The sequence below is a fragment of the Schistocerca gregaria genome, chromosome X (assembly GCF_023897955.1).
Source record: "Schistocerca gregaria isolate iqSchGreg1 chromosome X, iqSchGreg1.2, whole genome shotgun sequence".
NCBI lineage: Eukaryota > Metazoa > Arthropoda > Insecta > Orthoptera > Acrididae > Schistocerca > Schistocerca gregaria.
The window spans coordinates 873,673,751-873,688,725 of NC_064931.1; the positions used below are offsets into that span (position 1 = coordinate 873,673,751).

At 36.9% G+C, this 14,975-nt stretch overlaps 1 protein-coding gene across 4 annotated transcripts in view; it reads right to left on the bottom strand.

Annotated features, from left to right (window-relative positions):
• The window catches only part of LOC126298564 (F-box/LRR-repeat protein 6), a 220,137-nt gene that overhangs the window by 122,641 nt on the left and 82,521 nt on the right, over positions 1 to 14,975 (bottom strand). For all 4 annotated transcript variants that reach the window (XM_049989926.1, XM_049989928.1, XM_049989927.1 and 1 more), the window contains exon 5: positions 10,107 to 10,235. In XM_049989926.1, the coding sequence (XP_049845883.1) occupies positions 10,107 to 10,235 (129 nt within the window). The remainder of the gene's footprint in view (positions 1 to 10,106; positions 10,236 to 14,975) is intronic.

Here is a 14,975-nt window from a genome sequence, read left to right on the forward strand (position 1 = left end):
GAGTAGCAGTCTCCTTCTCTTCTTAGTTAATGCTTGGCTGGTCTGCAATCTTCACCTCAATAGACATGACAGACACAGAACAAAGTTTACTTGATTCACAAACACATGCCACACACAACCAACTACAGGAGGACCTTCAGTTTAATGTGGGTTCCGAAGCATGCTGCAGCTAATCATTGTACACATACACACAAACCATTGCCAGTGCCCTTGGTGAAAGATGACAGAACAGATTCTGGCACTGAATGAGAACTGAACTATGGACCTGGGATTTGTACTGTGCCACCTACCTATTTAGTCATCAAGTCACACCTGATATGGTGCTTCGAGAGTTTTCACATAAAAAGTTCCAATGCACTATTTTTCCACCTCCCTCATTTCAAACATCTTTAAGTACCATTTCTTCAAGACCAAAGCAAACATTTCCTAAATTTCTCAATGAGTGATTTTAGTTTTGTGTCATCCACTTCACGGATCATCTTACAAATAAATATGGCCATGCTTGAAATCAGACACCGAATGAGAGGCATAGTGATTGGGAAATGCTGGAATCATTTCTTGGGAAAGGAAATGGCCAATTTTCATCCCCATATTTCCCCATTCCAAGATCACACTCCATCTCTAACATCCTCATCATCAACAGGATGATAAAACTTTAATCTTACTTATTTATGTGAATTTGGTTGCCCATGTCTTAACTGTTGGAAATAAAGATGCAGATGGGTCAATCTATATGAAGTGGTCCAGTGATGGTTGCTTGACCATTTTTACATATTTTAATTTTGATTGCCCTATATTTGAAAAGTTCAAATAGGTTTTTAAAATAATTTGTCTTGCACCTTTACTGGATGGCAGCCATTTTTATATGTAGGCGCACGATTTTTCAGTCTGGAGACATTAGCGAAAATTTGAATATCTCTGCACTGGGTTAAGTTACAACATTGAAATTGACATGATTTTTTTTAGAAAAGTGTCCTCTACAACATTGTCTAAATTAAAAAATAATGAGTCAAAATGACCTCCAAAGTTTGGTATCCAAATATTCAAAAATCCAATTTTATGCCGAAAAATAACAAACAGGGAGTGATTTATGACTCTATTTTTTTTCTATAGTTAGATATCATACACTACTAGCCTTATATAGAGCAAGAACACATACAAATGTTTCTGTAATATTTTATGAATTTTTGAAACTTGAAAATTTTCATTTTTTGTAATGCTTGGGGTTAGATATCTCAAGTGGGACTGAATATAAAAATATGATTCTTGCACTGTTTGTACACCTATATGATTTTTACTATAAATTTCAACATTGATATCTGACTGTGAACAAAGATACGAATTTTTGAAAATGAGGAAATAATTCACATTACTCAACAAACTGATCTTATGGCTGTTGCCAACTTAAATGGTTTATTGTTTCATTGTAATAAAATTTAATTGTGACAAAATTTAATTGTGACATACATTTAGTTAACACTATCATCCAATATTCATTTAGTTTATTTATTTTTAATAATGCAATATTAAACAACAGGAGCTTTCGCTTTTGTTCTATGGTAATAAAAATGCCCATTTACATTTAGGTTTATTGTCAACAAAGAAGTACATTATTGCTGGGTGTGGCATTGTTGTAGTCAGTCTGTTCTAAAACCTCTGTTAGAGTGGATTTACATACTTCATCGAGAGTGTAGAATGTGTTATGTGCTTTGTCCGGTGTGTAATTTGTAGTTAATTTTGCAAGATTAACTGGAATTCAATAACATGGATGAATAGTGCTCTGTTGCACAGATAGCAAGTGAAGTGTGTCACCAAACAGTTTACAGTTCAGTTTCAAAAACTTAAAAAAGTCAATGACTTTGATGAAGTAAGACAAACTTTGTTTAAATTTAAAGTAAGTTCCTCTGTAACATCAGTGTGTGAGTATCATGAGAAGAAACATATTCTGAAGTACAACCATATTTTTGGAAGAAAGAGCTGTGATCCACTTAAAGTTCAGAAAAAGCCTATTACTAAAGGTTTGAGGGAAATAAAACTTGAACATTTGTCCTTCCCAAGTGAAACGTAATGTGATTCCTGGAAATTCTCTCTGCCCAAACTGTTACTCAAAATTATTTGTTGTGAATCCAGAAGCAGAATCATGTAAACTTGTTAATGACATTTATATTCCTAATGAGGAAGCTGTTAGCGTATTGGATTTTGCTTGTTCAAAGTCAGACATATCTCCTGCTTCAAAAATAATAAAATTAAGTAGCAGGAAAAGAAAAGCAACAATTGAAAATAAGGTACAACAAATTTCAGACAAAATTAGAAAAGACTTGGAATAATGCTTTAATAATACAGATACCAACATTATTTATAAAGAAGAAGAAAACCTACCAATAGCATCATTTGACACTGAATATTTTAGCTTAATAAAGAAATTAAAAATTAAATGTTCAGTTACATCTATAGAGGGAATAGTTAAAATTTTAAGTATGCTCCCTGACTCATGGCCAAGAGAAAAAATAGTTCATGAATTCAACGTTTCTCATTGTTTGGTTAAACTAACCAAAAAATTAGTGAAAGAGCAAGACATTCTTCCAGTTTTAGGAAAGAAGAAAAGAGCAGGTATACGTGAAGAAACAATTAAAAAGATCCAGCAGTTTTTAGAATATGATGAAAACAGTAGAATGTGCCCAGGTTGCAAAGATAGCAAAAAGAGTTGTTATAAATGGAGTTAAAGTAACAAAGCAGAAACGACTAGTACTGTAAAATTTAAATGAACTTAATGTAGCTTTCAAAAATTCTCATCCTGAATGCAAAATTGGAAGGTCAAAATTTTGTGGCCTCTTCCATAAGTGATGTATTTTGGCTGGATCCTCGGGGACACACACCGTATCTGTTTGTTTATATCATCAAAATTTCAAACTGATGATTGTGGGTGCAAAACTCAGTGACCTTAACTACAAAGAGTTACTAGATTTAATGGTCTGTGACACTAACAGTTATGACTGCATGATGAGCTTGTATAATAAATGCCCTGGTAAGGAAAGCGTTATTAAATTGTTTCACAAATATGATGAGGAAATGCCAGACAGAATTACCTTCAAACAGAGGGTCACAACTGATGGGACAGAAATGATAACAGTGGTTAAATCTCAGGAAGAGTATTTGGAATCTTTAACTGATAACTTAGAAAAACTCAAAAGTCACCACTATGTTTCTATGTCTCTCCCCATGAACCATGAACCTTGCCGTTGGTGGGGAGGCTTGCGTGCCTCAGCGATACAGATGGCCGTACCGTAGGTGCAACCACAACGGAGGGGTATCTGTTGAGAGGCCAGACAAACATGTGGTTCCTGAAGAGGGGCAGCAGCCTTTTCAGTAGTTGCAGGGGCAACAGTCTGGATGATTGACTGATCTGGCCTTGCAACATTAACCAAAACGGCCTTGCTGTGCTGGTACTGCGAACGGCTGAAAGCAACGGGAAACTACAGCCGTAATTTTTCCTGAGGACATGCAGCTTTACTGTATGATTAAATGATGATGGCATCCTCTTGGGTAAAATATTCCGGAGGTAAAATAGTCCCCCATTCGGATCTCCGGGCGGGGACTACTCAGGAGGATGTCGTTATCAGGAGAAAGAAAACTGGCGTTCTACGGATCGGAGCGTGGAATGTCAGATCCCTTAATCGGGCAGGTAGGTTAGAAAATTTAAAAAGGGAAATGGATAGGTTAAAGTTAGATATAGTGGGAATTAGTGAAGTTCGGTGGCAGGAGGAACAAGACTTCTGGTCAGGTGACTACAGGGTTATAAACACAAAATCAAATAGGGGTAATGCAGGAGTAGGTTTAATAATGAATAGGAAAATAGGAATGCGGGTAAGCTACTACAAACAGCATAGTGAACGCATTATTGTGGCCAAGATAGATACGAAGCCAACACCTACTACAGTAGTACAAGTTTATATGCCAACTAGCTCTGCAGATGATGAAGGAATTGAAGAAATGTACGATGAAATAAAAGAAATTATTCAGATAGTGAAGGGAGACGAAAATTTAATAGTAATGGGTGACTGGAATACGAGTGTAGGAAAAGGGAGAGAAGGAAACATAGTAGGTGAATATGGATTGGGGCTAAGAAATGAAAGAGGAAGCCGCCTAGTAGAATTTTGCACAGAGCACAACTTAATCATAGCTAACACTTGGTTTAAGAATCATGAAAGAAGGTTGTATACGTGGAAGAACCCTGGAGATACTAAAAGGTATCAGATAGATTATATAATGGTAAGACAGAGATTTAGGAACCAGGTTTTAAGTTGTAAGACATTTCCAGGGGCAGATGTGGACTCTGACCACAATCTATTGGTTATGACCTGTAGATTAAAACTGAAGAAACTGCAAAAATGTGAGAAATTAAGGAGATGGGACCTGGATAAACTGAAAGAACCAGAGGTTGTACAGAGTTTCAGAGAGAGCATAAGGGAACAATTGACAGGAATAGGGGAAAGAAATACAGTAGAAGAAGAATGGGTAGCTCTGAGGGATGTAGTAGTGAAGGCAGCAGAGGATAAAGTAGGTACAAAGACGAGGGCTGCTAGAAATCCTTGGGTAACAGAAGAAATATTGAATTTAATTGATGAAAGGAGAAAATATAAAAATGCAGTAAATGAAGCAGGCAAAAAGGAATACAAACGTCTCAAAAATGAGATCGACAGGAAGTGCAAGTGTATGAATATCAAGAGCTCAGATGGCAGCCCAGTTCTAAGCAAAGAAGGGAAGGCAGAAAGGTGGAAGGAGTATATAGAAGGTTTATACAAGGGCGATGTACTTGAGGACAATATTATGGAAATAGAAGAGGATGTAGATGAAGACGAAATGGGAGATACGATACTGCGTGAAGAGTTTGACAGAGCACTGAAAGACCTGAGTCGAAACAAGGCCCCCGGAGTAGACAACATTCTATTAGAACTACTGAAGGCCTTGGGAGAGCCAGTCATGACAAAACTCTACCAGCTGGTGAGCAAGATGTATGAGACAGGCGAAATACCCTCAGACTTCAAGAAGAATATAATAATTCCAATCCCAAAGAAAGCAGGTGCTGACAGATGTGAAAATTACCGAACTATCAGTTTAATAAGCCAGGGCTGCAAAATACTAACGCGAATTCTTTACAGACGAATGGAAAAACTGGTAGATGCAGACCTCGGGGAGGATCAGTTTGGATTCCGTCGAAATGTTGGAACACGTGAGGCAATACTGACCTTACGACTTATCTTAGAAGAAAGATTAAGAAAAGGCAAACCTACGTTTCTAGCATTTGTGGACTTAGAGAAGGCTTTTGACAATGTTGACTGGAATACTCTTTTTCAAATTCTAAAGGTGGCAGGGGTAAAATACAGGGAGCGAAAGGCTATTTATAATTTGTACAGAAACCAGATGGCAGTAATAAGAGTCGAGGGGCATGAAAGGGAAGCAGTGGTTGGGAAAGGAGTGAGACAGGGTTGTAGCCTCTCCCCGATGTTATTCAATCTGTATATTGAGCAAGCAGTAAAGGAAACAAAAGAAAAATTTGGAGTAGGTATTAAAATTCATGGAGACGAAGTAAAAACTTTGAGGTTCGCCGATGACATTGTAATTCTGTCAGACGGCAAAGGACTTAGAAGAGCAGTTGAACGGAATGGACAGTGTCTTGAAAGGAGGATATAAGATGAACATTAACAAAAGCAAAACGAGGATAATGGAATGTAGTCAAATTAAATCGGGTGATGCTAAGGGAATTAGATTAGGAAATGAGACACTTAAAGTAGTAAAGGAGTTTTGCTATTTAGGAAGTAAAATAACTGATGATGGTCGAAGTAGAGAGGATATAAAATGTAGACTGGCAAATGGCAAGGAAAGCGTTTCTGAAGAAGAGAAATTTGTTAACATCGAATATAGATTTATGTATCAGGAAGTCGTTTCTGAAAGTATTTGTTTGGAGTGTAGCCATTTATGGAAGTGAAACATGGACGATTACTAGTTTGGACAAGAAGAGAATAGAAGCTTTCGAAATGTGGTGCTACAGAAGAATACTGAAGATAAGGTGGATAGATCACGTAACTAATGAGGAGGTATTGAATAGGATTGGGGAGAAGAGAAGTTTGTGGCACAACTTGACTAGAAGAAGGGATCGGTTGGTAGGACATGTTTTGAGGCATCAAGGGATCACAAATTTAGCATTGGAGGGCAGCGTGGAGGGTAAAAATCGTAGAGGGAGACCGAGAGATGAGTACACTAAGCAGATTCAGAAGGATGTAGGTTGCAGTAGGTACTGGGAGATGAAGCAGCTTGCACAGGACAGAGTAGCATGGAGAGCTGCATCAAACCAGTCTCAGGACTGAAGACAACAACAACAACAACATGTTTCTAAAACACAAAGTAAGTTTTTAAAGGACAAAAAAGCACAACTTCATCAAAACGAATGCATAGTGCTAGCTGATTTCGCAGAAAATTTTACATTAGTGATTCAGGATGAAATACAACGGTACCACTGAAAGTTTGCAGTTCTTCAATTTGCATTCTAAGTGACTACTTGGAGCACAACACTTTGGCTGTACATGTGTTTCAAAAGTACATAATAAATTACACAAAAGAAAATATTCCCAAGGTTGAGAAGCTAATATACTTTTAAGATGAAGGAGTAGTCAGTATCAGAACAAAAAGAATTTTTCAAATCTGTGCAACCACAAAGTAGACTTTCGGTTGGAGGCTGAATGGAACTTTTTTGCATCTTGCTACGGTAAAAATGCATGTGATGGAGTAGGAGGTACAACAAAATGTGAAGAAGAAGTGGTTCTGCATATGAAAACCACACTTCAAAGCAGATTTGAAAAGTGTATAGCAATAAAAGCAACAAAGCATTACCATATTCCTTGGCACTGCAAAAAACCTAGCTCGATGCTATGTAACTTCAGAAACCGAAATTTATGAGGATCATTGTGTCAGTAAAATTACATCTCTGTCTTTAACATTGAATGACATAGTGGCATGTGTGTATGATGGACAGTGGTAGCCTGCAGAGGTTGAAACAATAAATTTGGAAAAAATGATGTTTTTGTGTATTTTTACCATCCTGCTGGCCCAAGAAATCTACTAGTGACAAAGTTTGGATACCAATGAAAAATGTTTTAAGGAAACTTTCAGTGCTTGAACTTACCACAGAAACTGGGAGGTCTTATTCTATATTACAGAAGCTGTCTGAAGAAATAAGTGTTCTTAACATTCACCACCAGGTTTAGGAACAGTCGCATCATGATGGATGTTCATTGAAAATAATTATTTTATGTCAGAATAATATAAATGTTAATTTCAGTGACGTTTCCACTTTTTGTATATAATTCAGTACCTTACTTCAATAATAATTGATTATATACCGCCAATACCACACATGAATAGGCAAAAGCCATAAGATCAGTTGTAGAGTAATGTGAATTATCTCCTCATTTTGAAAAATTCATATCTTTGTTCACAGTCAGATATCAATGTTGAAGTTTTTACAGTACATTGCTATCATATAGGTGTACAAACTGTGCAAAAATCATATTTTTATATTCAGTCCCACCTGAGATACTAACCCCAAACTTTACAAAACATGAAAATCTTCAAATTTCAAAAATTTATAAAAAATTAAAGAAACATTTGCAAGTGTTTTTGCTCTAGATGAGGCTAGTAGTGTATGGTCTCTAACTACAGGAAAAAAATAGACTCTGATAAATCACTCCTTGTCTGTTATCTTTGCGCCTAAAAAGTGGATATTTGAAAATTTAGATACCAAACTTTGGAGATCATTTTGACTGGTTATTTTTGAATTTAGGGTATTTTGTGTAATAGACAATGTTGTAGAGGACACTTTTCTAAAAACAATCATGTCAACTGCAATGTTGTAACTTAACCCAGTGCAGGGATATTCATATTTCGGCTAACATTTCTAAACTGAAACATCGTCACATGCTTAGAAACGAAAATGGCCGCCATTCAGTAAAGGTGATAGGTAACATTTAAAAAAAAAAAAACTGTTCTGAACTTCTCAATTATAGGGTAATCACATATAAAAATATTAAAATATTTAAAAATGGTCATGCAACCAACTTAATTTTTATTGGACCACTTCATTTGGATTGACCCCTACTCATAAAAGTTCACCAAGTCTGGAAGAATTTCCATTACCAATAAACTACCAAAAATGAAAAGAAATTGATGACTGCTTAGTATGCATTTAAATGAAAAGTACATAACACCACTGCCCACTGGATTACTCTACTGTAAAACGTGTATCAACATACCAGAAACTCAATTTCATTTATATTAGTGTCTTGTCAGTGCCAGACTTATTCCTTTGTATTCATATAATATCTTGAAAATAGTGAGCATCAGTTAACAAATTCAAATTGATTAACAAAAATTCAGAATCACTTTAATATTTTTCTATAGATCTAGCCCACATAAGTAAGTAAAACAGATATTCTATCCAAACATTATGTAACTATTATATTTTTCTAGGGAGCTTAAGAGTGCTTTACAGCTAAAAGACTGACACTCAACTGCAGTAAAATGTGATGGGTTTGTTCTTCTGATGCCCACTATGGAAACATGGTTAGTGAAGCAGAAGACACCAGATTTCTGGTACAGAGAGTGTATGGAAAGTTTTTGAAGGTACATAGCCACAATTTCCTGTATATGCTCACTGCTGCTACCTTTATGATTTGGATGTTATACACAGTGAACATTGGCAACACAGTCAACATTGGCAATAGTCAGTCCTTGGGTTAATGTTTGCAGAAAATCAGTTTCTATCCCAAAAGCCAGCACAGCCGTTGGTGGGGTTATTTCACCAACTTCCCATAGGTCTCTGCTAAACATATCGAAGATTCTTACAGTGTTACTGTGTGCATTGCTGTGCTGCATACATTTTCAAAAGGTAAAGTGCAGGTGTTCAAATACAAATTGCTGGACTTTCTCCAGGCAAACTTCTCCATTTCTTGCAGGAGCAGTTTTGCCAAATTAATTGTGTTATGGCAATGGCAAGTCACTGAAATTACTTGGAAGTAGAGAAAAAAATGATATAATTGCCTAGGCTTCTGTGGTCTGAGTTTTCTGGGTATGGTGCCACGCCATATTGTAAAATAACAATCACTGGATAAAACTGATGTTTTGGTCATTGTTACAGTGACCTTCTTATGTGTCTACTCGTCAAGAAAAAGACCCAGAAGAAGGCCACTGTAACCTTGGCCAGGATTTCATTTTTATCCACCAATAATCATTTTATGGCATGATGCAGTACTATATGGAGAAAATTTTTATGCAGACAAGGAAAAAAATGTTCACGTAAACATCAATTCAGTCATATTTAACTGGTCTAGCTATAGTGGTTTGAGATTTCTCTGATTTTTTTTCCAAATCAGTCAAGGAAAATGCTGGGTAAATACTTAAAATAAGAGAAAGGCAACCACCCACACAGCAGACTGATGACTGGAACACAGAGACACAGGCAACCACTCACATACAGCAGACTGATGACTGGAACACAGAGACACGTAACAGGAAACAGCATTCACACTAGCTTTCAAGCTCTCACTCTTTTTGTCACAAAATTACACATGTTCACAAACATAACTACACAGACACCTAAAAGTGCTCTTCTATGGCCCTTGTTAGAGTTACCTGTTACATGTCTAATTGCTCTATGCTTTGGTCTATAAAGGTGAGTGGTTGCCTTTTCCTTATTTTACGTATTGCTCCATCCAGGAATTTGTATAGTGTTGTAAAATGCTGAGTTGGTTGCTACTGACTGAATATGACCAACACATTTCCCATTCCTTGAGCATTATTCAGCTTTTTCTGAACATAGTACAATCTTATGCTGACTAATTACTACCATTATTGTCACTTTTATTTTCATTGTGGCATTTTATACTTCACTGTGTACACAGTTGAAATTCTGAGTATGTGATGACATATTCCATGATCACGTACCAGACAGAGAGATTCTATGGAATAATAATTAAGTACTTTATATTACCAGTTTCTTATGAAATCAAGCAAACTATCAAGCAACAGATAAAAGAATTCATTTCCTTACTTACAGACAAAGCAATAATGATCTGTGAAAGGCCACACATTGTGTTGTTTGATAACACCAAATGTGTCAGTCTATGGGTCATAAGTTGAAGAACAGATGTATATGACTGTGCTGGGACAACTTTACCATCACTCTGAAAACAAAATAATAATAATCATATTGCACAGCTACACCAATGACATTTGTTATGTAATTAACAACACATATAATTAATAGAGAATTCGTAGAAAAACAAAAAAAATCAAATGATGAATGAAAGAGTAACTACTCAGTACATGCAAATTAAAGAAGTATTCACTGAAAAATTAAAATTGTGTTTGGAATTATTCTAACTAGATCTATGAACTCTGGAAAAATAAATTCAAAATGCATGACTCTTTATGTTCATAACTGATAGTATTTGTCTCAATAGCATAACAATGTTGTTACACAGAAGGCAACAGTACTGAATAAATCCTAAAACATAGTACTGTTGGTAATGTGTGCTTATGTCATGTGGTGTAGACAATTGCGCAGGGGAGACCAAATGGAAGACCAACTGACTCCCAAATGCCACCGTATTTAAAGATAAAAACATTTGTTAATGATGGATGAATATCAAGAGCTCAGATGGAAACCCAGTTCTAAGCAATGAAGGGAAAGCAGGTGTTGACAGATGTGAAAATTACCGAACTATCAGTTTAATAAGTCACAGTTGCAAAATACTAACACAAATTCTTTACAGACTAATGGAAAAACTGGTAGAAGCCGCCCTCGGGGAAGATCAGTTTGGATTCCGCAGAAATGTTGGAACACGTGAGGCAATACTGACCCTACGACTTATCTCGGAAGAAAGATTAAGGAAAGGCTAACCTACATTTCTAGCATTTGTGGACTTAGAGAAAGCTTTTGACAATGTTGGCTGGAATACTCACTTTCAAATTCTAAAGGTGGCAGGGGTAAAATACAGGGAGCGAAAGGCTATTTACAATTTGTACAGAGACCAGATGGCAGTTATAAGAGTCGAGGGGCATGAAAGGGAAGCAGTGGTTGCGAAGGGAGTGAGACAGAGATGTAGCTTCTCCCCGATGTTATTCAATCGGTATATTGAGCAAGCAGTAAAGGAAACAAAAGAAAAATTCGGAGTAGGTATTTAAATCCATGGACAAGAAATAAAAACCTTGAGGTTCACCGATGGCATTGTAATTATGTCAGAGACAGCAAAGGACTTGGAAGAGCAGTTGAACGGAATGGATAACGTCTTAAAAGGGGGATATAAGATAAACATCAACAAAAGCAAAATAAGTATAATGGAATGTAGTCGAATTAAGTTGGGAGATGCTGAAGGTATTACATTAAGAAATGAGACACTTAAAGTAGTAAAGGAGTTTTGCTATTTGGGGAGCAAAATAAATGATGGTGGTCGAAGGACAGAGGATATAAAATGTAGACTGGCAATGGCAAGGAAAGCGTTTCTGAAGAAGAGAAATTTGTTAACATCAAGTATAGATTTTAGTGTTAGGAAGTCATTTCTGAAATTATTTTTATTGAGTGTAGACGTGTATGGAAGTGAAACATGGACGATAAATAGTTTGGTCAAGAAGAGAATAGAAGCTTTCGAAATGTGGTGCTACAGAAGAACGCTATAGATTAGATGGGTAGATCACATAACTAATGAGGAGGTATTGAATAGAATTGGGGAGAAGAGGAGTTTGTGGCACAACTTGACTAGAAGAAAGGATCGATTGGTACGACATGTTCTGAGCCATCAAGGGATCACCAATTTAGCATTGGAGGGCAGTGTGGAGGGTAAAAATCATAGAGGGAGACCAAGAGATGAATACACCAAGCAGATTCAGAAGGATGTAGGTTGCAGTAAGTACTGGGAGATAAAGAAGCTTGCACAGGATAGAGTAGCATGGAGAGCTGCATCAAACCAGTCTCAGGACTGAAGACCACAACAACAACAACATAATGATGGAAATGAAAAGTAGCTCCAAAATGTTCTCATGGAGCTGACTGACACACATACAATTCATAGTTAAATTAAGAATATTCTGAGAATTGCAAAAACACTATTCATCTCTGTCCATATATCATATGATAAGCTTCTCTGACAAACCAGCCTCACAAGCTGAAATTAAGATCCATAATGATCACTGGAACAATATGAAATGGACCAATATCTTGCCTCATGTCAGTGGTGACTAATCTCCGAAAGATGTAGTGAATGTAGTTGAGCTTCATGACAAGATTCCTTAATTCCTGTTATTAGCTGAATAATATGATTATTGTCTTCCCTTTTCTAGAAGCAAGAGAGAACATAGTGCTCATCAATGTCTCTGTTTCATGTTCATGGAATAAAAATAGTGTAAAGTGTGCAACACCACAGACGGTAACATTACAAATGGATTGGGGTTGGGTTGTTTGGGGGAAGAGACCAAACAGCGAGGTCATTGGTCTCGGTAGCACCGTTTACCAACTGTTAAATATCAGTGCAAACTGACCAGAAATCAGCTAAAAACACCTGCTATACTCAGTTGCAAATAGTAGGAAATCATCATGTGCCACTAATATATTATTTAATATTGTACCTAAATTCTGACAAAAATCTGAGCAGAAACATTTTTTGCTCAGTTGTCAGTACAGATCTTGGGGATTTACAATACAGTTTCCTTAGATGGACACAAGTACACCTGAAACTTACATTAGACAGCTTTTATGGTATATCAGATAAAGAAGCCTGTGCAAAGAATAATTCTGTAATGTGAGAAACTCTCCAGGAAGATAAAATCCATTTCATTTTGGCAGGTACAGCTGACGAAATGTTCAAGTGGCTGTTGTAGAAGCATCTGGCAGTAACTGGTTGTTAATTCTTCATTATGTATATGTTTTGGAGTGTATCACATGAGATGGATAAAAATAAATAGCAACAGTTCTCTACAACATTCTGTATTCTGAAAGATTAGAAAGGAATGAAGTGAAAACTGCAGTCAAGAAAAAAAGTAAAAATCTAGATGCAGACCATGTCCCATGTATGCAGTTGGTAGCACGCATGTTGAAATTTGCAAGATATTGTCTGCAGTATGACTGGAAAGACTAAAGTGCTACTTGATGGAAAGGTAGGAAGGAAATTTAGGGTTTAATGTCCCATTGACGATGAAATCATTAGAAATGGGCATATGCTTGGATTGGGGAAAGATGAGGAAGAAAATCAGTCTTATCCTTCTAAAATGAACTCCCCTGGCATTTACCACTACTGATTTGGGAAACACAGAAATCCTAAACTAGGATGGAAAGGGGATTTGAATCCTGCTCCTCCTGAAAATGAGCCCAATGAGCTAAACACTCTTCTACCGTGCTCAGTTTACTTCACTGAATCTCGATTGCCAAAAGTAAATGTGAGAAAGTACGGAATACATTCAGTAGACAAAGACACAATAGCAAAAAGAAAGAAGGCACAAAGATTCTGCAAGGTGTGTACCCACATAAAATTTAGAGTTCTCATTCATAAACATAGTCAACTACAACCGCAAGCCTATAGAAAAAATAGGGCAAAAGTTAAACACGGAAGTTTGTATAAATCAGGAAAAGTAATGTAATTTTGCAGGTCAACAGTGACATATGTGGTGCCTCACAAAACACAAATCATTGAAAGTGAGACAGTTAGGTTATGGAAAAACAGAAGTTTGAATTTATCGGGTACCATTTAAAATATGTCCCCCCCCCCCCTTTTTTTTTTCAATCAGTCTACTGACGGGTTTGATGCAGCCCGCCATGAATTCCTTTCCTGTGCTAACCTCTTCATCTCAGAATAGCACTTGCAACCTGTGTCCTCAATTATTTGCTGGACATATTCCAATCTCTGTCTTCCTCTACAGTTTTTGCCCTCTACTGCTCCCTCTAGTACCATGGAAGTCATTCCCTCATGTCTTAGCAGATGTACTATCATCCTGTCCCTTCTCCTTATCAGTGTTTTCCACATATCCCTTTCCTCTCCGATTCTGCGTAGGACCTCCTCATTCCTTACCTTATCAGTCCACCTACTTTTTCAACATTCGTCTATAGCACCACATCTCAAATGCTTCAATTCTCTTCTGTTCCGGTTTTCCCACAGTCCACGTTTCATTACTATACAATGCTGTACTCCAGACGTACATCCTCAGAAATTTCTTCCTCAAATTAAGGCCGGTATTTGATATTAGTAGACTTCTCTTGGCCAGAAATGCCTTTTTGCCATAGCGAGTCTGCTTTTGATGTCCTCCTTGCTCCGTCCGTCATTGGTTATTTTACTGCCTAGGTAGCAGAATTCCTTAACTTCATTGACTTTGTGACCATCAATCCTGATGTTAAGTTTCTCGCTGTTCTCATTTCTACTACTTCTCATTACCTTCGTCTTTCTCTGATTTATTCTCAAACCATACTGTGTACTCATTAGACTGTTCATTCCGTTCAGCAGATCATTTAATTCTTCTTCACTTTCACTCAGGATGGCAATGTCATCAACGAATCTTATCATTGATATCCTTTCACCTTGTATTTTAATTCCACTCCTGAAGCTTTTTTTTTTTTTTCATCATTGCTTCCTCGATGTACAGACTGAAGAGTAGGGTCGAAAGGCTACAGCCTTGTCTTACTCCCTTCTTAAAACGAGCACTTCGTTCCTGATCGTCCACTCTTATTATTCCCTCTTGGTTGTTGTACATATTGTGTATGACCCGTCTCTCCCTATAGCTTACCCCTACATTTTTCAGAATCTTGAACAGCTTGCACCATTTTATATTGTCGAACGCTTTTTCCAGGTCGACAAATCCTATGAACGTGTCTTGATTTTTCTTTAGCCTTGCTTCCATTATTAGCCGTAACGTCAGAATTGCCTCTCTCGTCCCTTTAC